This window comes from Emydura macquarii, unplaced genomic scaffold, assembly GCF_026122565.2.
Source record: "Emydura macquarii macquarii isolate MOO-44397 ecotype Brisbane River unplaced genomic scaffold, CSIRO-AGI_Emac_v2 contig_306, whole genome shotgun sequence".
In the NCBI taxonomy this organism is placed as follows: domain Eukaryota; kingdom Metazoa; phylum Chordata; order Testudines; family Chelidae; genus Emydura; species Emydura macquarii.
Genome location: NW_027130443.1, coordinates 1,395,615 through 1,419,018, shown reverse-complemented (window position 1 = coordinate 1,419,018; position 23,404 = coordinate 1,395,615). Strand labels below are relative to the sequence as shown.

At 61.5% G+C, this 23,404-nt stretch overlaps 1 protein-coding gene across 9 annotated transcripts in view; it reads right to left on the bottom strand.

Moving 5' to 3' along the window:
• The window catches only part of MINK1 (misshapen like kinase 1), a 47,424-nt gene that overhangs the window by 8,997 nt on the left and 15,023 nt on the right, over positions 1–23,404 (bottom strand). For 5 of the 9 annotated variants that reach the window (XM_067555887.1, XM_067555896.1, XM_067555926.1 and 2 more), the window contains exons 2-17: positions 18,809–18,874; positions 10,468–10,524; positions 9,695–9,820; positions 9,204–9,314; positions 8,941–9,031; positions 8,277–8,407; positions 7,817–7,871; positions 7,275–7,353; positions 6,646–6,821; positions 6,368–6,437; positions 5,803–6,013; positions 5,292–5,408; positions 4,672–4,758; positions 3,871–4,062; positions 3,605–3,784; positions 3,125–3,391 (exon numbers count right to left, since the gene is read on the bottom strand). In XM_067555887.1, coding sequence (XP_067411988.1) covers positions 3,125–3,391; positions 3,605–3,784; positions 3,871–4,062; positions 4,672–4,758; positions 5,292–5,408; positions 5,803–6,013; positions 6,368–6,437; positions 6,646–6,821; positions 7,275–7,353; positions 7,817–7,871; positions 8,277–8,407; positions 8,941–9,031; positions 9,204–9,314; positions 9,695–9,820; positions 10,468–10,524; positions 18,809–18,874 — 2,016 coding nt within the window. The remainder of the gene's footprint in view (positions 1–3,124; positions 3,392–3,604; positions 3,785–3,870; positions 4,063–4,671; positions 4,759–5,291; positions 5,409–5,802; positions 6,014–6,367; positions 6,438–6,645; positions 6,822–7,274; positions 7,354–7,816; positions 7,872–8,276; positions 8,408–8,940; positions 9,032–9,203; positions 9,315–9,694; positions 9,821–10,467; positions 10,525–18,808; positions 18,875–23,404) is intronic. The other 4 variants (XM_067555904.1, XM_067555943.1, XM_067555951.1 and 1 more) reach the window with 2 other exon arrangements.

The window sequence follows — 23,404 nt, the reverse complement described above, 5'->3', positions numbered from 1 at the left end:
GGACGGGATTCATCTAACGAAGACAGGGAAGAGTATCTTCGCAGACAGGCTGGCTAACCTAGTGAGGAGGGCTTTAAACTAGGTTCGACGGGGGACGGGGACCTAAGCCCGAAGGTTAGTGGGGAAGAGGGACACCGCAAGGAAGCAGAAGGAGGAGGGGGCAGCAGGGGAAGCCTCCCGATTCATACTGGGAAAGTAGGCCACTCGGCTACTTATCTCAAGTGCCTGTACACAAATGCAAGAAGCCTGGGAAACAAGCAGGAAGAACTGGAAGTCCTGGCACAGTCAAGAAACTACGACATGATTGGAATAACTGAGACTTGGTGGAATAACTCTCACGATTGGAGCGCTGTCATGGATGGGTATAAACTGTTCAGGAAGGACAGGCAGGGACGAAAGGGGGGAGGAGTTGCACTGTATGTCAGAGAGCACTATGATTGCTCTGAGCTCCAGTATGAAACTGGAGATAAGTCAGTTGAGTGTCTCTGGGTTAAGCTTAGAAGCAAGAACAATAAGCGTGATGTCCTGGTGGGTGTCTGTTACAGACCACCAGACCAGGAGGATGAGGTAGATGAGGCTTTCTTTACTCAACTAGGGAAAGTTTCCAGTTCACAGGGCCTGATTCTCATGGGAGACTTCAATCACCCTGACATCTGCTGGAAGAACAATACAGCAGAGCACAAACAATCCAGGAAGTTTTTGGAGAGTGTTGCAGACAATTTCCTGGTGCAAGTGCTGGAGCAACCAACTAGGGGCCGTGCTTTTCTTGACCTGCTGCTCACAAACAGGGAAGATTTGGTAGGGGAAGTACAAGTGGGTGGCAACCTGGGCAGCAGTGACCATGAGATGGTCGAGTTCAGGATCCTGACGAAAGGAAGAAAGGAGAGCAGCAGGATACGGACCATGGACTTCAGAAAAGCGGACTTTGACTCCCTCAGGGAACTGATGGGCAGGATTCCCTGGGAGGCTAATATGAGGGGGAAAGGAACCCAAGAGAGCTGGCTGTATTTTAAAGATACCTTATTGAGGGCACAAGAGCAAACCATCCCGATGTGCGGAAAGAATAGCAAATATGGTAGGCGTCCAGCTTGGCTTAACAAAGATGTCCTTGGCGAACTTAAACGCAAAAAAGAAGCTTACAAGAAGTGGAAGCTTGGTCAGATGACTAGGGAGGATTATATAAACACTGCTCGAACGTGCAGGAATGAAATCAGGAAGGCCAAAGCACAATTGGAGTTGCGGCTAGCAAGGGACGTGAAGGGGAACAAGAAGGGTTTCTACAGGCATGTTGCCAACAAGAGGAAGATTAGAGAAAGTGTGGGCCCCTTAGAGAATGAGGGAGGCGACCTAGTGACGGAAGATGTGGAGAAAGCTGAGGTACTCAATGCCTTTTTTGCCTCTGTCTTCACAGACAAGATCAGCTCCCAGACTGCTGCACTGGGTGGCACAGAATGGGAAGGAGGCGAACATCCCACAGTGCTGAAGGAACGGGTCCAAGACTATTTAGAAGGATTGGACATTCACAAGTCCATGGGGCCGGATGCAATGCACCCGAGGGTGCTGAGGGAGTTGGCTGAGGTGATTTCAGAGCCATTGGCTATTATCTTTGAAAGCTCGTGGGAACAGGGGGAGGTCCCTGAGGACTGGAAAAAAGCAAATATAGTGCCCATCTTCAAGAAAGGGAGGAAAGAGGATCCAGGGAACTACAGACCGGTCAGCCTCACCTCAATCCCTGGAAAAGTCATGGAGCAGGTCCTTAAGGAATCCATTTTAAGGCACTTGGAGGAGAGGAAGGTGATCAGGAACAGTCAACACGGATTCACTAAGGGAAAGTCATGCCTGACCAACCTGATTGCTTTCTATGATGAGGTGACTGGCTCTGTGGATGTAGGGAAGGCGGTGGATGTGATATACCTTGACTTTAGCAAAGCTTTTGATACTGTCTCACACAGTATTCTTATCAGCAAGTTAAAGAAGTATGGGTTGGATGAATGGACTATAAAATGGATAGAGAACTGGCTAGAGCATAGGGCTCAACGAGTAGTGATCAATGGCTCCATGTCTAGCTGGCAACTGGTCACAAGCGGAGTTCCCCAGGGGTCGGTCCTGGGGCCGGTTTTGTTCAACATCTTTATTAATGATCTGGAGGATGGGGTAGATTGCACCCTCAGCAAGTTTGCGGATGACACTAAGCTGGGGGAGTGGTAGATACCCTGGAGGGTAGGGATAGGATACAGAGTGACCTAAACAAACTGGAGGATTGGGCCAAAAGAAACCTAATGAGGTTCAACAAGGACAAGTGCAGAGTCCTGCACTTAGGACGGAAGAATCCCATGCACAGCTATAGACTGGGGACCGACAAGCTGGGCAGCAGTTCTGCAGAAAAGGACCTGGGGGTAACAGTGGATAAAAAGCTGGATATGAGTCAGCAGTGTACCCTGGTTGTCAAGAAGGCTAATAGCATATTGGGCTGCATTAGGAGGGGCATTGCCAGCAGGTCACAGGAAGTGATTATTCCCCTCTATTCGGCATTGGTGAGGCCGCATTTAGAATATTGTGTCCAGTTTTGGGCCCCCCATTACAAAAAGGATGTGGACAAGTTAGAGAGAGTCCAGCGGAGGGCAACAAAAATGATTAGGGGGCTGGAGCACAGGACTTATGAGGAGAGGCTGAGGGAACTGGGCTTGTTTAGTCTGCAAAAGAGAAGAATGAGGGGGGATTTGATAGCGGCCTTTAACTACCTGAAAGGGGGTTCCAGGGAGGATGGAGCTAGGCTGTTCTCGGTGGTGGCAGATGACAGAACAAGGAGCAACGGTCTCAAGTTGCAGGGCGGGAGGTCTAGGTTGGACATTAGGAAAAAGTTTTTTACTAGGAGGGTGGTGAAGCACTGGAATGGGTTACCTAGGGAGGTGGGGGAATCTCCATCCTTAGAGGTTTTTAAGCTGAGGCTTGACAAAGCCCTGGTTGGGATGATATAGCTGAGGTTAGTCCTGCTTTGAGCAGGGGGTTGGACTAGATACCTCCTGAGGTCCCTTCCAACTCTAATATTCTATGATTCTATGATTCTACCGGGGACCCCGAGATCTCCCACGATGCCCTGGGCCCGTGGTGCAAGGCCCGTTACCTTGGGTGGGGCCTCGGGCTCCGTGCGGCCCCAGGGCCCCCGCGGGTCACTGGCGCCAGGCCGGGCGGGCGGGGCGGGCGTCTCCGAGGTGGGGTCCGAGTTCTGGCGGATCATGGCGGCGCGGGAGGGCGCTGGAGCTGGAGCCGGAGCGGCCGGGTCCTGCACGGGGAAGGCCGCCACGTTCTTGGTGGGCTGGTCCTGCAGGGACTGGGAGCGCGGCACCGGTGCGGCATAGGGCTTGAGTGGCACGCGGTGTGCCAGGTGGCTCTGCAGGGACGGGAGACGTCACCACCAGGCCCCCGGGGGAACCCCCCCCGCCTCGGCCCTCCCAGTGCTCCCCACAGCACTCGCATCCCCCACCCTCCCCAAAAACCTCTCCCGGTGCCCCCAGCCCCCAGCGGCCAGAGCCTAGGAGTCCTGGCGCCAAGCCCCAGCCCCCTGCCCTGGGTTCCAGGCCCATCCGTGTTGGCGCTGCCCCACCTTATGCTGCCCCTCCTGCGGCTCCACGGGGCGCTGCATGGGCGGGGTCTGAGCTGCGGGGCCGGTGCCCGGGGACGTCGACTCGGCGCGGGTCTGCAGGGCGGGATCCGACACGGTGCCCCCCAGCTTGGTCTGAGCCGCGGGCGAATTCTGCTTGTTCAGCCGCGTGCGCTCCTCCACCTGCAGGGAGGCAGAAGCCACCTCAGCGGGTGCGGGGGGCGCAAGCCACGGCCCCCGCGCCTGGCCAGGCCCTGCCCGCCCCGTACCTCGCGGGCCCAGGCGGGCTTGTCGGCGCCGCGCGGGCCGCGGTTGTAGTGGTACAGTGGTGCTCTCTCGCTCGCCGGCGCCGCCTGCTGCTGCTGCTGCTGCAGGGACTTCAGGTAGGCGTGCTCCTGCTGCAGCTGGCGCTGGAGCCGCTCCGACTGCCGCTGCTCCTCCAGCTGCTTTCGCTTGTACTCCTGGGGGCGGGCGGGGTCAGGGCCACACCCAGGGCCCCCCCACCCCGGGGCACCCTGCCGGGACACTGCCTGGGGAATGGCACCCGCCGCCGAGCTGGCTAGGCGTCGAACCAGGCGTCTCAACGCGCGCGCAGGGGGGACCCAGGCGTCCTGACCCACGCGCACATCGGACCTGGCCCCTGGGGGGCTGTGGAGGGGTAAATCTTTGAGGCCCTGCCCCTCCCCCCCGGGTGACCCTAGCAGCTTCCCCTTCCCCCCCCAGTCCCTGACGGGTGCCAGGCTAGCTCTGGGGGCTGACTGGGATCTGGGCCCCCCAGTGGAACACGCTGTGGGGGGCCAGGGCACCCACCCTTACCGCCTGGATCCCGGGGCCATCTCAACCCTGGCCAGGCACCGCCCAGCCCCAAGGAGGGGCCCCTCCAGCCCAGCCGTGGTGGTGCACTGCTCTGCGGGCGTCCCCGTGGCTGAGCGCAGCGGAGAGCCACCCCAGGGCTGCTCCGACGGGAATGCCCCACCCCCCAGCGCGGCAGCATGGGCGGGGTCTGTGAGGTGGGGCGGGGCCAAGGGGGGGGGCCAACCCCGCGCGTGGCTGCCCCTCTCCGCCGTTACCAGCAGCAAGGCCTGTTCCTGCAGTAGCTGCTGCTGGAGGATTTCCAGCTGCCGCTGCTCCTCCTCTAACTTGTGCCTGATATACTCCTGGAGAGGGGCGGGGACGGGGCAGGGACGGACAGACAGACAGAGACAGGTCACAGAGCAGAGAGCGCAGCAGAGGGGCACCGGGCCCAGAGAGCAGCAGATGGAGGGAGAAGAGAAGAGTGAGGCGCAGACCCCAGCAGAGCAGCCCACCCTGGGAGACCCGCTGGCCGGGGCGGGGGCATTTGAACCCGTGGCCCAAGCAGGCCAATGCACGGACACCTAGGGCGCGAGAGGGGTCCAAGCGCACAGGATCACAAGTAGGAATAGAATAGAGAGAACCCAGGTGTCCTGGCTCCCAGCCCCCCCGCTCTGACCCCAGACTCCCCCTCCCCTCCCAGGGCCAAGGAGAGAACCCAGGCGTCCTGGCTCCCAGCCCCCTGCTCTAACCACTAGCCCCTACTGCTATTCTGAAGCCTGGCTCGGAGGGGTGCCAGGTAGCCGGAGTCCCGGGGGCAATGCAGGGAGTTCCCAGGGCCGTGGCCCCGGCCCCCCACAGCCGCTGTTGGGGACGCTGGGGCTGGTGCGGGCGGTACCTGCTCCCGCTCGGCCTGCCTCCGCTCCTCCTCCCGCCGCAGCACCTGCATGTCCTCCCGCCGCCGCTGCTGCTCCTTCTCCTGCAGCTTGCGCTGCTCCCGCTCCCGCCGCTGCTGCTGTGGGGGGAGGGAGCCAGCGGGCCCGTGGAACCGGCCGTGGGGGGACGAGCCCAGAGTCCTGGCCCCCCGCCCCCCTCTCTGACCCCCAGCCCCTGAGCATCATTTTTGGGGCCCAGCGCAAACTTGTAACACGGGCCCCCTGCCACACACATAATAGGGGTTGCAGCCTGGGCCGGGCCCCCCAAGAGTACCCTTCCCCCCCATGTGGGGGCCCTGGCCCCTGCTCCCCCCCCCCCAGAGCCAGGGAGAGAACCCAGGAGTCCTGGCTCCCTTCCCCGAGCTGGAATGGTAGCTCCCAGCTCCCTCACTCTGACCCTCCCAGGGCTGTGGATGGACCCAGGTGTCCGGGCCCCCCCGGGAGGAGAGACCCAGGTGTCCGGGCTCCTCTCACCTCCTCCACGCGCCTGCGCTCCTCCTTCTGCTCCTCGATGCGACGCTGGCGCTCGTGCAGCAGGTGCTTGATGTGGGCCTCCGAGTCGCGGTGCTGGGCCGCCAGCTGCTGCTGGTGCTTCAGGGCCGCCTCCGAGTTGCTCTTGTTCTCTTGCTGCAGGCGCAGGAACTCCCGGCGCAGCGTCGACTCGCCCGGCACGTTCATGATGGAGCTGGGGGCACGCGGCAGGCGTCGCTTGCGGCTGCGCCTCCAGGGCCCCGCCCACACGCTCCCGCCCACCACTAGGGCCCCGCCCATACGCCCCACCACAGCCTCGCCCACACGCGCCGCCATGGTCCCGCCCACAGTCCCCGCCCCCGCCCACACCCACTAGCGCCCCGCCTGTACGCACCACCACAGCCACATGCCCCGCCCCGGCCCCGCCCTCCACGGCCCTGCCCACATACCACCAAGGCCACAGACGCCCAGCCCCGCATCCTGCCCACATGGCCCAGCGCACAGTTTCGCAGCCAGGGCCAAGGCTCTGCCATGCCAGGGGAGGGTCTGTCCTGCTCCCCATCCGTACCTGGGTTCCCCTTCCTCGCCGTGACTGTCGTCCTCCTCCTCGCTGCCGCTGTACTCGTACTCCGTCTCATCTGGGGGTCGAGAGCCCGCTTACACACTGATGGGTCCATAGAGCCAGCCCCGCCCCCCCAACCAGCCACTCCCTGCCCTGGGGCCAGCTCCCCAGAGGAGAAAGGCCCCGTGCCCCATTCCTGGCCCCCGAGGCGGGCGCTCCCCACCCTGAGGCCGGATCGGGACCAGCCCTTTAGAGAGGAAAGGCCCCCGGCCTGCCCCACTCACCCTTCTCTCCCCTCTTCTTGCGCGAGCGGTCGATGTGGTCCTTGAGCTGGATGCGCACTTGGCGCTCCGTGGGCTGGTCGCGGATGAAGGGGAATTTCAGCAGCTGCTCCGTGGGCGGCCGGTTCATGTAGGCTTTGATCAGGCAAGTGTCTATGAAGTCGATGAATTTCTTGGACCTGGGGAGGGGGTGGAGGAAGCGGGGCCAATCTGGAGAGGCAGAGCCGGCTCGGGGGGGCCATGCAAGAGGGACTAGCTGTTTTGGGGAGTGGGGATCTGATTTTTGGGGCACCCCTTTGGCCTGCTTCAGCCTGAGCACCCCGGGCCAAGTCCACCCTGTTTGCGGCAGGGCCCCACACAGCTATGAGGCCACAGGCGGGGCACGGCTCCCAGCTGCTCCGGCCAGATGGGCCCGCACCCCCTTGGGGCCCTTTCCAGTGTGTCCCCCGGCCAGGGCCGGATCGGCCTCGTCTCGGCTCCACCCGCTGGGTGACTGTGACACAGCGAGACCGACCGACCCAGCTGGGACCGGGCCCCCCTGACTGGCACCGACCCAGCTGGGCTCTGGCTAGGCGGGGGTTGGTCAGAGGGAGGCGCTCTGTTTTCTGCCCATGGCCCTCCGGGGAACGTACCATTTCTTGGACTTGAGCTTGGGTGGCGGGTTGCGGGGGATGAGGAAGAGCGCTCGCATGGGGTGCATGTCGCACAGAGCTGGAAAGAGAGACGGGCACATGAGGGCAGCACCCACCCTGCCAGTCCCAGGCCGCCCACATAGGCCCAGCGTCCCCCCAGAGTCTTCCTGGGCCCGGCATTGTGCTCACAACGGAGACAGGGCTGGCTTATGGCCCCATGCAGACCTTTAGATCACCTCCCCAGCCAGGGATCGACCCGAGGGGCCCTGGCTCCCAGCCCCCTGCTCTCACCCCCCCTGATCCCCTATCCTCCCAGACCCGGGAGAGAACCCAGGCATCCTGGCTCCCAGCCCCCCAGCTCTAACTCACCACCCCCCAGATCCCTCCTAGAGGGAGAATCCTGGAGACCTCTGACCCCCTGCTTCCCCACAAGGGTGCATGCGAGTTGATCTGTGTGTGCATCTCTCGCCCTGCATGTGGCACACGGGCCAGCAGGCAAAGCCATAGCTGCCTCTCCAGGCAGGGCAGAGCCCGGCACTTACGTGGTGCCCCCTCAGCCATCTCGATAGCGGTGATGCCCAGGGACCAGATGTCACTCTGCAGAGAGAGGGGGGATGGGTTGGGTGTGCAGAGCTCACTGCACCGTCCAGCTGCCAGCCCAGGGCCCACGCTGCAGGGAGGCCAGGGGCCAGAGGTGGGGGCACCCAGGGGGATCACCCTGTGTCTGTGTGGGAGAACGTGGGGGGACTGAGGAAGATTGGGATGGGGGAGACTGGGGTGTGAGTAACTCGGGGATCAAAGTGGGGGCAGTGGGGTACGGAGAATCCAGAGGGGGAGGAACTGGGGAGCCCAGGGGAACCGAGATATGAAGAACCAGCTGCAGCGGATGGGCCAAGGGCAAGGAGCTGGAGCCAGGGCCAGGAAGAGAACCCAGATGGCCTGGATCCCGGGGGCAGGGATCCCCTCCCTCCGCCCCCACTGGGCGTCGACCCCCGGCCCTACCCTGTAATCGTAGGTGGCATCAGGGTTCTCGTCGCAGGCGATCACCTCGGGGGCCATCCAGTAGGGGGTGCCGATGAAGGTGTTCCTGCGCCCCACTGTCCGGTCCAGCTGGGCGCTCACCCCAAAATCCACTGGGGAGGGAGACGATGCTGTCGTTGGCACGTGGACCCCGTCCCCCGACCCCACCGAGAGGCAGTGGCATGGCCACCCTTCCCTCCTAGCTGTAAGCCCTCCCTCCAGGAGCTGGGTGGGGTTCACAGCTTCCCCCTCCCCGAGTGCTGGGCTCAGGATCTCTGCAGACCCAGGCAGGGAGAAGTGGCCCATTATAAAGCCAGCCAAGGAGAGAGGATATTTCCTGGGTGGCTAGTCCTCACAGGATTCGAGCCGAGGCTGACACTGACGTGGCTCATTAGACCAGCCAGAGAGAAGGGAAATAGAGGGGGCTCAAGCCTGGGCATGAGCGATCCCGAGCAGCCGGGGGTCAGGAAGGAATTTCCGCTAGGGAGAGGATGCTGCAAGTTGCCTGCTCAGGTGTGTGGCAGCTGCTGGAGACAGGAGTGAGCAGCAGAGTCAGGAATAGAACCCAGGAGTCCTGGGTGAGCTGCCCTTGACTGGGAAAGAGGCTCCTGGGAATGAGAGTGACTGGGCGCTGCCCTCCACGTACCCAGCTTCACCTCGGCGTTCTCGGTCAGCAGCACGTTCTGGCCTTTGATGTCCCGGTGGATCACCTTGTGGGCATGGAGGTGAGCCAGGCCCTAGGAGAGCAGGGAAAGATCGGCTGGGATCGCCACAGGAACCCAGGCGTCCTGGCTCCCAGCCCCCTCGCTCTAACCCACCAGACCCCCCTCCCCTCCCAGAACCAGGAGAGAACCCAGGCGTCCTGGCTCCCAGCCAATAGCACGGGGCAGGCAGTGTGGCCCGGCATACCCGCAGGATCTCCCGGCAGATGTAGGCGATGCAATCCTCCTTCAGCGCATTGCCCTTGGTGTTCTTGACCAGGTCCGTGACAGAACCGGCCCCACAGAACTCCATCACCAGCTGCAGGGGAAGCACAGGGTTACCGGGCTGGCCCCTCTCATACCCCGCTGCCTGGGCCAGGGGCACAGGCAGGCAGAGGGCTGCTGAGCAGGGCAGGGAGTGCAGGGATAGCTGAGGATCTCACAGCAGCAGCAGATACTCAAGATCGGGGCCCTGGCATGCCAGGCGCAGCACAGACCCCCCCCTCCCGCCCCCCCGCCCAAGATCAGGGCCCACCGGCGCTGCACGCTGGGTGAATGGTTTGCGTGCCAGACACGCCCAGGCAGCGGGCCCCGTGCATGGGTGTCCAGACTGTCTCCATGTCCGTGTGTTCCCAGCTGCGTCCGCTCCCAGGCCCCAGGCAGCCCCATGATCCCGAGGGGCTGCCCCCCCACACGCACCCACAGCTGATCGTCGTTGCCGGGCAGGCTTTTCTTGACGAAGGCCCCGTAGTAGGTGGCGATGTTGCGGTGGTGGGAGTATTTCTTCAGCATGTTTATCTCCTGCTTGATTTCCTCCTCCTCGTCCTGGAGGGTGGGAGGGACTGGGTTACTGGCAACCCCTGCCGCAGCCCCTGCTACCCCCCAGCTCCTATGGGGAGCTGCAAGGCCCCAGTGCAGAGGAGGGACCCCAGGCCGCTCAGGGGCATGAGAGCTGACCCTAGCAGAGGAGGCTGGGCGGGGACAGGAAAAATGGGCGCGAGAGGAGAAGGCTGAGTATGGCCAGGGATCGCGGACGAGAAGGGCTCGAACCAGCAGAGCCAATGCGGGAGCTGGGCGGGTTCTGAGACTGACGCCAGCCATGACTGCTGTGAGACGGGGGCCCCTGCGCGCCCCAGATCCGAGATCTGCACAGGGCAGCCCCGAGGGCCAGTGGATTCAGGGAGGGCGAAGGCTGGGGCAGACGCCCTCTGGGGCTAGGGCTGTCCCCAGTGGGGCAGTGCAGACGGGTGGCTGAACCCGGCAATCTTCACAGGCCTGGGAGCTGCTGCTGACCCACAGCGCACCTGCTGGCTGGCATGGCTCTCTGGGAGGTGCCCCCAGAGCGAATGGGGCTGTGGGGAGAGACCCCTTCACACCCCTAAGGAAGGGGGTAGCTGCCGGTAGGCAGCCATTGCCACTCCAGACAGACCAAGGTCCCAGGGACTGACGCAGAGACGCCCCTGCCCCCTTACTTCGGTGACGTCCATGACCTTGATGGCTGCAAGCTGCCCTGTCTTGACATGGCGGCCCTGGGGAGGCAAAGGCAGAGAGGGGGTCAGCCCAGGAGTGCTGGGTACAGGAGGTAGGGTGGGCGCCTCCATCACCCCCTTCAGCAGCACAGCACTCGCACCCCACAGCGTGTGGCTGGCCGGCAGAACTCACCGCCACTGGATCTTTGCGGAAATGGACAGGGGGCGTGTCTGGGGTTAGAAGATGCAAGGGTTACAACAACAGGCTGGGGGACAGAGCTGACCCATAACTAACAGGGGCAGGGGGCAATTCCCCCAACCCCAATGGGGCTGGGAAACATCTGTGATTCATGAGCTGCCTGGACCCTCCCCCTCCGTCCAAGACGGGCCCCCCATTCTGCTGGTTGCTGCCCAGACTACCCGCCCCCCAGCTGAGATCAGGGCCCATTGTGCTGGGCTTCAGGCATGTAACCCAGACACGTTCCCCGCCCCACCTGCTGCAGGTGCCTCAGTGACAGGACGGGAGTGTGCAGGGGCCGCACAGCCAACGGGACAGCCAGCCCCTCAGCCAGGGCCTGAACGCAGGGTCCCAGCGTGGCCCTGACCCACTCCCTGGCCCCGGCGAGGAGAAGGGAATGTCCAAGCCACAGAGCAGGGCAGCGCCAACACCAGACATATTCCCCGGGTCTGCCAACCCACTTCTACTCACCGGCCCTCCTCCTCCCAGAGCCAGCAGAGAACCCAGGAGTCCTGGCTCCCAGCCCCTTGCTCTGACCCACCCGTTGTGCCAGCACTGCACTGACAGGGAAGAGGAAACGCTGCGAGAGGAAGGACGGCCCAACGGTTCTGGAGCGAGCCCGGAGCTGGGGTCAATCCTTGCTCTGCCACAGCCCCCAGCGACCCTGGCCGAGTCCCTCAGCCCCCCCCCCATGCAACGGGGCTAGCAGCCCTACATGGGACAGGGAGGCTCCGCCTGTTACGCGGTCAGGAGCTCAGACACAGCGGGCTGGGAGTGCGTGGGAAGGGACATTGGAAGCCGCAGCAGCAGCCAGTTTCAAACAGATGGAAGGACCCCTCCTCCCCCCCGGTGTCAGCAGCCTGCGGCACTCACTGCCACAGGACTCCGGATTCACCGAGGGCCCGGTTACACTGCAGCAGGGCTTCGGGAGGGCTTGCCGCTCTCCTAGCTAAACTGCACGCAGGAGCTCAATCATCCCTAGATCTCCAGGCATTTCCCAAAGGAGAGGTCTCTGTAGCCTCACATCCTAGATGGGGAAACTGAGGCACAGAGGACAGGGACAGGACTGTGCTCTTGCTTGGGAATAGACGCCAGAAGGCTCAGACCTGTGATCTAGCCCCTAGGCCAAATGGAGATAAATGTTCAGAATTCGGGGCCATGCTGGCCCACCATGGGGCCCCAGGCAGGGCTAGCCGGGCCCGGGTGGGGAAAGCAGGCCGTGCAGAGGACACTTGGCCGGCAGCCAGGCGCTAGTTGCAGGCGAGGCGCTGACTCCCCTGGGAGCTGGGAACCCTCCCGCAGGCAAGGAGGCGGCTCCTGCAACAGGAGGAGGGGGTGTTCCCAGCCTGGTGTGTGGGAGAGGAGGGACCCCAGGCCCGGCAACTGTGGGGCAGGGGCCCAGGCACGGCGGCAGAAGAGCCGAGAGAGTGTTCCTGAAGGGACTGGGGTGGGGGACTGCAAGCCAGGACTCCTGGGTTCTCTGCAGTTCTGGGAGGGGAGCTGGTGGTGGGAGCCAGGACTCCTGGGTTCTCCCCAGCTCGGGGAGGGAGGGGGCCAGCGGGTTCTGGCACTGATCTGCCGCAGTTGGGCTCCCGTCCGCAGCTGGCTTGGAGCCAGTGGGGAAGGGTGTCCTAGCGCCCGGCTACCAGGCAGGCCGAGGGCGCAGGGGGCTAAGCCAGCCCAGGCCCGAGGGCCCCACGCCGCAGGAGCTGAAGCTCCTGGACCCTGCACTGCAGGCCCCCGCAGCCCTCTGCCACGCGCCGGGGTGTGGGCGGCCGTCGCCTAGCAACGCCTCCTGCTCCCTCCACAGCGATTGATGGGGAGGCGGGGGGGGGGGGGGCCTGGGACAATGCAGCCTTTGCCCCCCCAGTAGCCACATGCAGGGAAGCGCGGGTCACTAGCCACCGGCAGTGCTGGATTTCTTTTGCTGGGGGAATGCTACATCGCCTCGTTCCAGCCGAGATCGCCGGCGAGGACGTGTGTGCGCCCCCCAAACAGCGGCAGAGGAACAAGCACTCTGGCTGCAGAGAGGGGGCGCTGGGGGCAGAAGGGGACCCTGTCCCTGTACACAGTCGTGGGGCAGCAGAGCCGGGAGGGGGTGAGGAAGAGAAGAGCTACAGGAACGCTGGAGGCTGGAGAATGCCCCGCCCGGGCCTCGCTGGCGCACGCTTTGCTCCAAGACAAAAGCCTGCGCCGGGCCCAGGGGAATTCCCCAAGTCACAGTGGATGGCCCAAGAGGCGCTATGTGCCCTCCCAGCCCCCCCCCCCAGTGGTCGCACACACCCATCCCCCTGGCCTCACACCTGCCACGCTCTTTCGTCAGGCCGCCCCGTAGCACCCCCGCCAAGAAAATCCAACTGCTTTTGATCAGCACGGTGCGTAATTGGCTTGTGATCTGTTTGTTAATGAGGGCAATTTGTAGCGCTGGGAGAGTGCAGCTCCATTGGGCGCTGAGTTACACCCGCTGAGTGAGAAGGTGCCCGTCACCCCTGCTGCCAGCTCAGGGCCCAGTGCTCGGCTTCATTTCATTTCTCCAAGCCTTTTCGAACAGCTTCCAGCCCCCCCAGCAGCCGTGGCCTCCCCCCTGCTCCTGTGCCTCGGATCAAAGAAACAAACGTGTTGCCATCACAGTGAGATCTGCCACCAGGGGAGAGAAGGCAGAGAAGTGGCGGGCTGCGATGGGCGCGTCTCGCCTGGGGGGGGCGAACAGGCCCCTGGATTTGGCTCCGGCTGGGAACAGAGTGGGTTATTTTTACCCAGCGCTGAGAACAGCCCGAATTCCAGGAGCAGGGGGATGAGAGAGAAAACAGAGCAGGGGTTTCCATAGGAACGCAGCGCAGAGGGGCATTTCCATCACCGCACAGCCACAAAACAGAGCAGGAAGGAAAGCAATTCTCACCCAAACCAAACAGTGGGCACTTCAAACTGCCCCCAGGGCCTGATCTCAGGGGGGGAGAAGGGGGCTGCCTGGGCAGTGCCTGGCTCAATGGAGGCCCTGATCTGGGTTGGGAGGCAGCGTCTGTGCAACGCCCCCCCACCTAATACAGAAGGACTTTTTTTTTGTTTTATAGCCTTTGATTTTTTTCACTCGCTGTCTCAGCTTTCCAGGGCCTGACTGCTGGGCTTGAGCGGACGCTCCTAGCCCAATGATCGCGAGCCAGGCTCTCGAAAGCCATGAGAGTCACTTCATCAAAGAAACCTTTGCAAAAGCCCAAACATTTCTGCTGCATTTCTTCTGCCGCCTGCTCGCCAGGAGCTGTGGGAGCTCTTTCCTCTGTGGCCGCAGGGCCAGAAATGGACCCTCTGTTTGAATGAAAAGTGGAGATTCTCTCCCCATACTCTGATGCCAAGGAGTTGGGACTGTAAGCAATTAAAACACCAAAATCTCTCCCGCCCCCGCCCCAGCTGCCCCGATGGATGCCAGAGACCGGAGAAACCCTGCGCCACTTTGGCTCTCCCCCATGCCCGGCTGTCGCCGGCGCCAGGTCTCTCGGCAGTGGAGGCGGTGCCGGGGCGACAAGCTAAGTGCGAGCGAGGGTCTCAGGCAGCCTGGCCCACGATCGCAGGGGAGGGACTGGGCCCACATGGGCAGAGCGGTACAAAACCACACGCAGCCGAGCCGAGCCAGCACCAGTGAGCAGCGCAGGCCGGGATAGCTGTGTGAAATTCTCCGGTTCCCTGCAGGGGTCAGACGAGATCTCCCAGAGACACCGGACCCCAGGCAGGCTGCTTGCAAATGTCACCAGTTAGAAGCGGAGATGGGCGTACAGGACCGGCCTTGTGCCAGCTGGAGGCGGGGAGACCCTCCAGAGAGATTCCACACCAGCCAGACCAGGGCACGGGGTGTCTCGAGGCAGGCTACAAAAGGAGGGCAGAGGCGCTTTTCGTCCTGTACCCAGAACTGGAGCAACCGGGGAAGCAGTGCAGTGCAGCAGGGACCCTCTGCTGGGAAACCAGCCCAGACAGGAACTGACCTAAAATAATGGATTCGTTTCATTTCGGTTCACCTTGAAGCTGGATCTCATCAGCCTGCAATTAGCCCTGCCCGCTCCTCTTGGGGGAAGGGCAGGCTGCCCAAGGCAGTGGTATAACACCTTGCCCATAGATCGGACCACAAACAACTGCACTCAACGGGAGTGGGGGCTAGTGGTTAGAGCAACAGGCACGACTCCTAGGTTCTTTCCCCGACTCGGGGCGGGGGGGGAGAGTGGGGTCTGGTGGGTTAGAGCAGGGGGGCTGGGAGACAGGACTCCTAGGTTCTCTCTCCAGCTCTCGGAGGGAGTGGGGTCTGGTGGGTAAAGCGGGGGGGGGGGGGAAGGAGCTGGAGATAGAACCAGTGCCAAAACCAGAGGTAAAAAACCACCTCTCCCCTCCTCCTCCAGTCCAGTTCTATCTGAGTCACAGGAGTTCTGATCAATGACTGATCAAGGGCTCGACAGTGCATGTGGCTTCATTCATTCAGCACCTATTAACCCTTGAGAAGCCCCTTATAAAGGGAACCTCAACGTAAAGCCGGCCCGGTTTGCTAAGCCAGCTGCTTCCCCTAGGTCTGCACTGCAGGGCTGGCCTAGTTGAGGCGGGAGCAGGCATAGCACCTCGGGGAAGCCATGGCGGGAATGGCGGTGAGTCAGCGCAGTCGGGGATGACTAGCGAGGAGATGGCTGGACGACACACGGCCGGTCACTGGGAGGCCGGCAGCCACGTGCACAAAGCCAGAGACGCATCAGAAGACTCCTGAAAACCCTGCCACAATGTCACCGCTATTCAGACATGCCGGATGGACCAGGCTCACTTACTGCACGGCAGCCTGCCTCCCCTGTGCACAGGGGGTGGGTTGCTAGCTTGAGTGAGAGCAGCACTTGGACTCTAGCCCTCCAACCAGACCAGCTCGCCTAGGCTGAAATCCCTGAGCTCGGGGGTGAGTGTGGATGGGAGGGGTACTAGCTGCACCACAGCGGGTAGAGGCTAGGCTGACCCTTAAGGAGACGGACAAGCCTCTTGGCCCAGTATTGCTAAAGCCAAGTCGGGGGCCTCGAAATCAGGAGATTTTAAAAGCACCTAGTGAATGCTGGGCTCCTGGGTTCCCAGCCTTTCAGGTGCATTCGCTTCCCATTTCCAAGCTTTTCTCAGCCGCCACACCAGCTGGAAACGTCCAAGGTAAAGAGAAACGGCGGCGGGATTCTCCAGCAATAGCAGGACTCCAGCAGTGGGGGCTTTAGGAACACACTAAGATGGATGAGGTGGCAACACGGCTTTCCTGCCCTCGGTCTCCCTTGTGCCAGGCTCTGCAGCAAACAGACACAAAGTGCTGCTTTCCAGGACAGACTGTCGGAAAATGGGGATCCCCCCACGCTAAGCCTCACATGCTCGGCGGACGTTTCAATTCGGAATGGGTGCCCCCGTGCCTCAGGGGAGGCGTAGTTCAGGTGCTGCATGGTCCTGCTCACCTCCACGGACTGGGCTCTGTCTGGACTACACCTCCCAGCATGCACCCTGGTCTCCCCTCCTGCAGAGCCATCGCTGTCCCTTCTGGGAGATGTATCCAACCAAGCTGCCTGGCCCATAGAGTACAGCAGCATGAGGCACCCAAACTACAGCTCCCACGAGGCACCGGGGCAGCGTTTCCTAACCCAGTCTTTCCCATGGGAAGCAGACACGTTTTGTTCGGTAAAAAACCCAACTTTCCACTGAGACACTGTTGTGACAGAAAACGTTCCCCAAGCCCCACGCATAGGTGCTTTCCAAGCCTGGCACTCCGAGCGCCGGCTATTTACACACCACTCCCCAGAGAAATGACACATGCTTGGGTGTGTGCCGCCGTGTCCCACAGTCACTACTGAGGACAGGAGAAGGGTGATGAATGATTACGCAGCGTTGCCAACTCTCATGATTATGTCAGGAGTCTCATGATTATTACTGTTTTCCTTAAAGCCCCAGCTCCTGGAGTCAGCTGGATCTGGGATGATTTGAGCCTTCATTCTTAACAAAAAAGTAGGTTTCTAGCCCTCATGGCTCTGGAGAAAGCTTCAAATTGTAACCCCAGTGCATCCTAAAGGCTCAAAAAGCAGAAGGCAAATAAAAAGAACCCCAAATCTATTGTTTTTTTACAGAACTTGGCGATTTTAAAGCCAATCTCAAATCTTTAGTGAGCCTGACTCACTTCGGGCTGGCAATACTGGTTACATACCAGCATAGGACTTGGGAGACTTGGGTTTCAGTCCCTGCTCCAGACTTTCTGTGTGACCCAGCTGCTCTGTGCCTCAGTTTCCCCATCTGCACAATGGGATTTGTGGTACTGAAGACTAAGAGGCGCTCAGATACTGCAGCCATAGAAGTGGCCACGATAACGAAGAGGGCAGCAGAATGCGATGGGAGCGAAAGACCAGGAAGTAAATCACCTCTATGCTGCTATTTCCTCATACCATGCCCAGACAGCTGGGTCTGCATTCCCAGAGAGGAGACTTTTCTCCGCCAGCAGCCGCAGGGTCCGACCCTTCCGCCTGCCACAGCGTGAGCCTCGCTGCTGGGTTCTTGCTCCATTCCCCTCCCCGTTCCCAGGGAACGTAAATCCACCTTCGATCATCCTCGCGTGCAAACAGACCATGAGGCTGTAGAGACTTGGGGGGCAATTCAGTCCCTTCACAAGCGGAGTGGTGGGGCTGGAGCCACAGAACCATCGGGCGCGGAACTGGGTCTGAACGAGCGTGTCTGGCAGTGTCACACTTACAGGCACTGCACTCACTACATGCCAGATTGCACACACAATGAGGCCCTGTTCTTATTTATTACAGGAGCATCTGCAGAGCTGAGATCAGGGTCCCTGTCCTGGCAGGCGCTGCACAGACCCGACTGAGCTGAGGGTCTCTTACGACGCTGTGATCTCAGTCCAGGGCTGTGCAGCAGCCAGCACGTCGGGGGTCCTGATCTCAGCCTGGGTCTGTCTGTCTCACCAAGGCCCTGATCTCGGTGGGCCCCCAGGTGCGACTGCAATACAAATCGGTAACAGCGAGATGTCGCGGCCTGCGTCCGTCAGTGACCCTGTAATTAGCACACCCTGCACCTCGGGGACGGAGCTGGCCTTTCAGCTGCCTACACCGGTGGGACAGCGAGGGGGCTTCCCCGAGCGTGTTCGGGATCGGCCTGCCTCAGACCACACTGCCGTAGACAGTAAGGGCTCCAGCTGAGACCCCTGCTCATCGGTTATCACAGCTCCCCAGCTCTCTCCTCCTTATGGCCTCCAGCTTTGCTGTTAAGTAGCTTGGGCCGAGGACGGATCTCTGTGGCGGCTGTGCTCAGTGTTAGAGCGTGGCTCGCTGGCCCACATGACGAGGGTAGGGCAGTGCCAGGCCTGTGGAGGTGGGGGAATGATGCTGGGGAGCCAGGCACATGGTGACTCAGATTGTCAGTTCCATGGGGCGGGGAGCGAATCCGGTCTGCTTGTGCTGCGCTAAGCACAGCAGGGGCCTGGGCCATGATGGGGGCTCTGAGGCGCTGCCGCACTACACCTAATAAATAACGTACAGCACCTAGCGCAACAAGGCCCTGGCCATGGCTCCGAGGTGCTGCCGCAATACACCTGATAAATAACGCTCCCGCCTAGCTCAGTAGGTCGGGGTCTGTGACAGGGCTCCGAGGCGCTACAGTAACACAGATAATCACTGTTAGAACCACAGGAGCGCACAGTGAGCAGGGCTGGCCGAGGGGACCCAGGGCCCTGTTCTCACAGCCTTGGGATGCCACAGAGCTCTCTGGACAACATGTGCTGGTATTGCCACCACCTGTGTGTGTGGGGCTGGGACTCAGGACTCCTGGGTTCCATGCCTGGTTCTGCCACAGACTCCCTGGGTGACCCCGGGGGAGTTACTGCACCTGTGTGTGTACTGCTGTACAGAACAACAAACCTTTGCCTGGCTAGAGTGCCAGGGCTGCGGGGCAGGGACTGGATCTCCCCGGGGAGCTGGTCATGGCAGTGAATGATCACACACCCCCAGCCCCCACCTGGTGCCACTTCAGACGTTCAGGGGTATCGTGGGGGCTTTGGGCGGTGCCCAGGACCAGGGCAAATGCATGGCGAAATGGGACCAGGAGGCGTGGCCGTGAACTCACCTTGTAGACCTGTCCATATGTCCCGTTCCCCACCACCTCCACCAGTTCAAATATGCCGGCAGGATCCTAGGGGGGGAGGGAAGAGAGAGAATGTCAGGGGTGACTATCCCACAGGCCGTCCTGCTGCGCTAGTCCCCCCTCGGACCCTCCCTATGCTGGTCTGCCTGTCCTCCCCCACTGCCTCAATCCCAGCCTGCCCCCAGACCTCCTCCCCCCATCCCAACACCAGCGCATGCCCCTTGCTGGCCCACATTGTGGCCTCCCAGCCATCCTTCTCCCTGCCCTCAGATCCTCCCCCCATAGGCTCAACCTTGGTTGCCATGCCCCCCGCGGGCCCATTCGAGCCAGATCCCAGATGAGCCCTCTTCCACGGCTTCCCCCAGCAGGGCTGTCTGCTTCCCCCGTGCCCAGGCCCAGCGGGGGGCTTTAGCTCATGGCTCGCTGCCCTGGGATGGAGCTGGCAGGAGACCTGCGGCAGCTGAGGGAATGGGCCAAGACTCCAGGTGAGCCCTGGAGCCCAGGCTGGCCTCAGATGGGGCTCTCTTAGCACGTCTTGACACAATCCGAGGGGGAGGGAAGCCAGCAGAACAGGCAACAGCAAAGATGGCTTCTGCAGAGGGCACAAAGGCCGGCAGGCGGAGCTGGTCCCACCCATCCCGCCAGCTGGTTTGCCCGTAACCCTGACCAAAACCACGGGCACCTACACGCAGCATCTCCTCCCTTTCCCTACGGGATGGTGGGAAGCTGCAATCAGAGAGTTCATGCAGTTTTTCAGCTGTGCCTCGGTTTCCCCTCTCTGTAGAGGAAGGCTAACCTTCCATTCTCCCCGCCTTTGCCTGGCTTGTCTAGTTAAGAGTGTAGGGTCTCAGGGCAAGGACTCTCTCTTGGAGTATCTGCAGCACCCAGCCCAGTGGGGGCCCCAATCTCGATTGGGGGTGGGCATGTGTCTGTACAGCACCCTCCTGCCTAGCCATGGCCAGAGAACCTCCCCCAGTCCACAGCTGGTGAGCGAGCCAAAACGCAGCTTTTCCAGGGAGACGCTCGGCCTCCATTCACAGGAGACTCCACCTCACCCTCTTCCCGGTTCCCAGCTCTTCCCAGTTCAACACCTGCCCCTCCTTTCTAGGCGGAAGGAATCTCACCTCAACGCCCAGCCACTGGCTCTCAGCTGCCCCTCTCGGCTCCCAGAAGTCCAAGCACCTCCTCCCTGTCTAGACCTGTTCGATCGCCTGCTCTGGTGATCTGCTGCAGCCCAGACCGGAGAACATCACCCCGCCAGCCACCCTGTACCGAGCCCCATCACGTGTGCCGGGCAGAGTTCTCTGCTCCCGCAGGGCTCCAGTGTGGCCTGGAAGCCACACGAGCTGGCGAATGCCCTGCTCCAAATGCAGCGTGGGAGTCAGGAGCCAAGGAGCCCAGAGAGCCAGGCGCCAGGAAACGCAGATGGCCAGAGCCACGCTGGCGAAGGATCCTAACCTCAGCTCCTCTCCCCTCCTCACAGAGGGGCTGCCAGCTGCAACCCACAGGCAGAATCAGGGCTAACCCTCAGGAGGGCCAGGGCTGGGGCAGAGCCTGTGCCAACCTCCCGCAACCTGTGGCATTTTCAAACATGCTGGTGGAGCAGAGAGGGGCATGCCCAGAAACCCCAACGACTGCCAGTCCTTCCCACAGATTGCCAATTGGATCTACTCAGTCAGAGCGGAGCTGGGAGCCTGGACTCCTGGGTTATATTTCTGGCTCTGCCATAGACTCCGAGCAAGTCACTTCCCCTCTCTCTGCCTCAGTTTCCCAGCCACAGGAGGACAGCGTCCCAACCACTGCCTATTGAGGCCATCAATTTCCTTGAGGCAGGGCTGTCCTTGTATGTGAGCACAACGAGGACTTGAGGTTCCTGCTGTGCCCAGGCACCGTGGGGATCCCCACATCTCAGTCAGGCCCTGCGGGCATATCCACCACCTCTCCCTTGCTACCCAGCTGCAGCCTTTGCCGGAGAGGAAGCGAGGACGGCTGCTGGGTCCAGTAGAAGGGGATTTCAGCCGTCAGCGCTGGAACAGAGCCCAGACTTCGGGGTTCAAAACCTGGGAGCCTGGGCAAAATGGCAGGGGGTTTTAAAGAGCACAGCTGCTCAGGGCTTCGGCTGGCCTTGCTTTCGGAAAGGCTGCCCGGCCAGCAGCGGCACTGCTCCCAGACCGACAGAGGAGCCGCAGCCTGGCTTCCCCGGTCCAAGCACTTAGCTGGGCCCTCACTCCTGTAGGACCAACCGTGGCCATTCTCCATCATCTTGGAAATCTGGAGCATGGGCCTTCGCATGAGTTGCAGCTCCCGCAGCAGTTGTGGGCTGCAGGCAGGAGTCCCCGGGTTCGACTCTGGTCCCCGCCCACCTGCAGCGCTGATGGCTTGTCCACGGGTTGTGCGGCTAGAGCCACAGCCCCCGATTCCCAGGTAGCGCCAGGCAGGATTCTTGCAGCGTATCGGATCAAAGAGCTATTAATATCGTCCCCGGGGCCTGATCGGCAGCACGTGCCAAGTGCTAACCTATATTGGAGCCCGTGAGAGCTGGGTGTCACTCCAGAGAAACCGCAAAACCTGGCTCTCAGGGTCTGCGCAGTCTTGCCTGGGCAGCAGCTGCAGCCAGAGGGAGGTTCAGAGACGTCCAGGACCAGCCAGCCAGGTTAACAGTGCTGGAGGGGCCTAGCTCCTCACCTCCCTCTCTGCCCTCCTCCCATGTGGATGTGACTTGTATCGTGGCAGTGTCTACAGAGCCCAGCCCGAGACAGGGGACCCGGTCACACCAGGCGTGGCGCAGACCCCTCCTGGATGGAGATCAGGGCCCCAGAGTGTCCAGCGGTGTGCAGATCCCTCCCTCCCTGACTCAGATCGGGCCCCCGTCGCACCGGGCGCTGCGCAGACCCCCCCAGTCCAAGATCAGGGCCCTCCATCGTTTCACATGACGCACAGACCTGACCCCCCGACCATGTTTTGCTCCATTGTGCTCCGTTCTCCACTGCCTCAAACACCAACCCTTCGGTTTCCCTCTGCCCCCCACCCACCCTATCACCTCGCCAGATGCCTCCGATGGATCGGCCAGAGATGCCGGCCTCCATCGCCCCGCCTGCCCTCTCCCACAGCTCCCGTAAGCACGCACTGAGCCCTTGCATCCTCCTCCTCAAACACCCCTTTGCCATGCTGCCTCGGACCCTCGACCACGCTTAGCCGCTGGTGCGTGGTGCGCCCCTGCCTGGCACACTCTCACTGGCTCCTCGTTCTCTGGGCTGCCTGGCCGTATCCACCCATCGGCTCTTGTATTAGACTGTGGGGGAGGATGGCGCGCACAGCGGTCGGAGAAGCGTGCTTGGGGCTGGTAGCGGGAGTGGAGCGTTCACCCCCCTGCCAGGCCCTAGGATCTGTAGGCTATGCAGAGCCCAGGCCATCAGGGGCCTTGTGTGGCGCCAAGCCCCAGAACTTGACTCAAGCTCTAGTGAGCAAGGACACAGCCTTGGTTATCTGATTCCCAAAACACAGGAAGCACCTTGGGGCCGCGCCAGCCGGAGACCAAGGCCGTATGAGAGACAATCCCCCAGCGCAGCCCCCCGGAGCACTCGCCGTCTCCGCCGACTACCGCAGCGGGGCCCAGCTGCTAATGGTAAACAGAACAGCACTCAAAGAGCACATGGGAGTCCTGCGCCCAGCTCTGGGGTGGGCATTTTACAAAGGCCGTGGGGAAGTCAGAGAGGGAGCAGACAGGAGCTACAGAAGTGACACCAGGGCTGGAGAAGACGCTGTCCGGTGAGAGACAGATTGAGTCCCTTACCAAAGAGATTGAGAGGTGACTTGTTCTCGCTTGATGGGGAGAAAACCCCAGGTACTGAAGCACTCTTTGATCTATCAGAGAAAGGCCGGACGAGGCCCGGGGGCTGGGAGTTACAGCCCAACACGACATGCTCCATGGGAAACATGGCCCCAGTTTTCACAGGGCAGGGGATTCACCACTGGACCAATCTCCCCAGGGCAGGGGTAGATTCTCCATCGCTTCCTCTTCCAACCCAGCCCGGAGCCTTTCTGGGAGATGCTTTAGTCCAGCCCAAGGAGTGGGCTCGATACAGGGGTGAGTGGGTGAGAGCCTCTGGCATAAGTTACACAGGCCAGACTGGATGGTCTGACAAGTGTCGCGGTGGAGGAATCATCGTCCGGGTACAAGGAGCGACTCCAGAAGACTAGCAGAACGCGGCTCTCTTGCTGCGCGACTCACTCTTCTCTTCTTAATTGATTTACTCAAGATCCTCATTAAACTAATTTCTCACAAGGGCACAGGAAGGCAGCTGAAGGTTTTAAATACTCAGCAGGGCAGGGAGCAGACAGGAGAGTCAACCTAAAAAGACAGAAGCTGAGGGGAAGCTAGGCACACTCTATCACGTTGCAGGAGCGGCTGCTAGCAACCAGCGCGGTTTGCTGTGGGTTTGGACGGCGTCAGGGCGACGGGCCCGCGGCCCGCGGCCACACACACAATAAGAAACACCTGTGGGTGGAAGGAGAGCACTCACAGGCTCAGTGGTGACGGCACAGGGGAATTCTCGGACGGCTCGTCCCCGGCAGGTC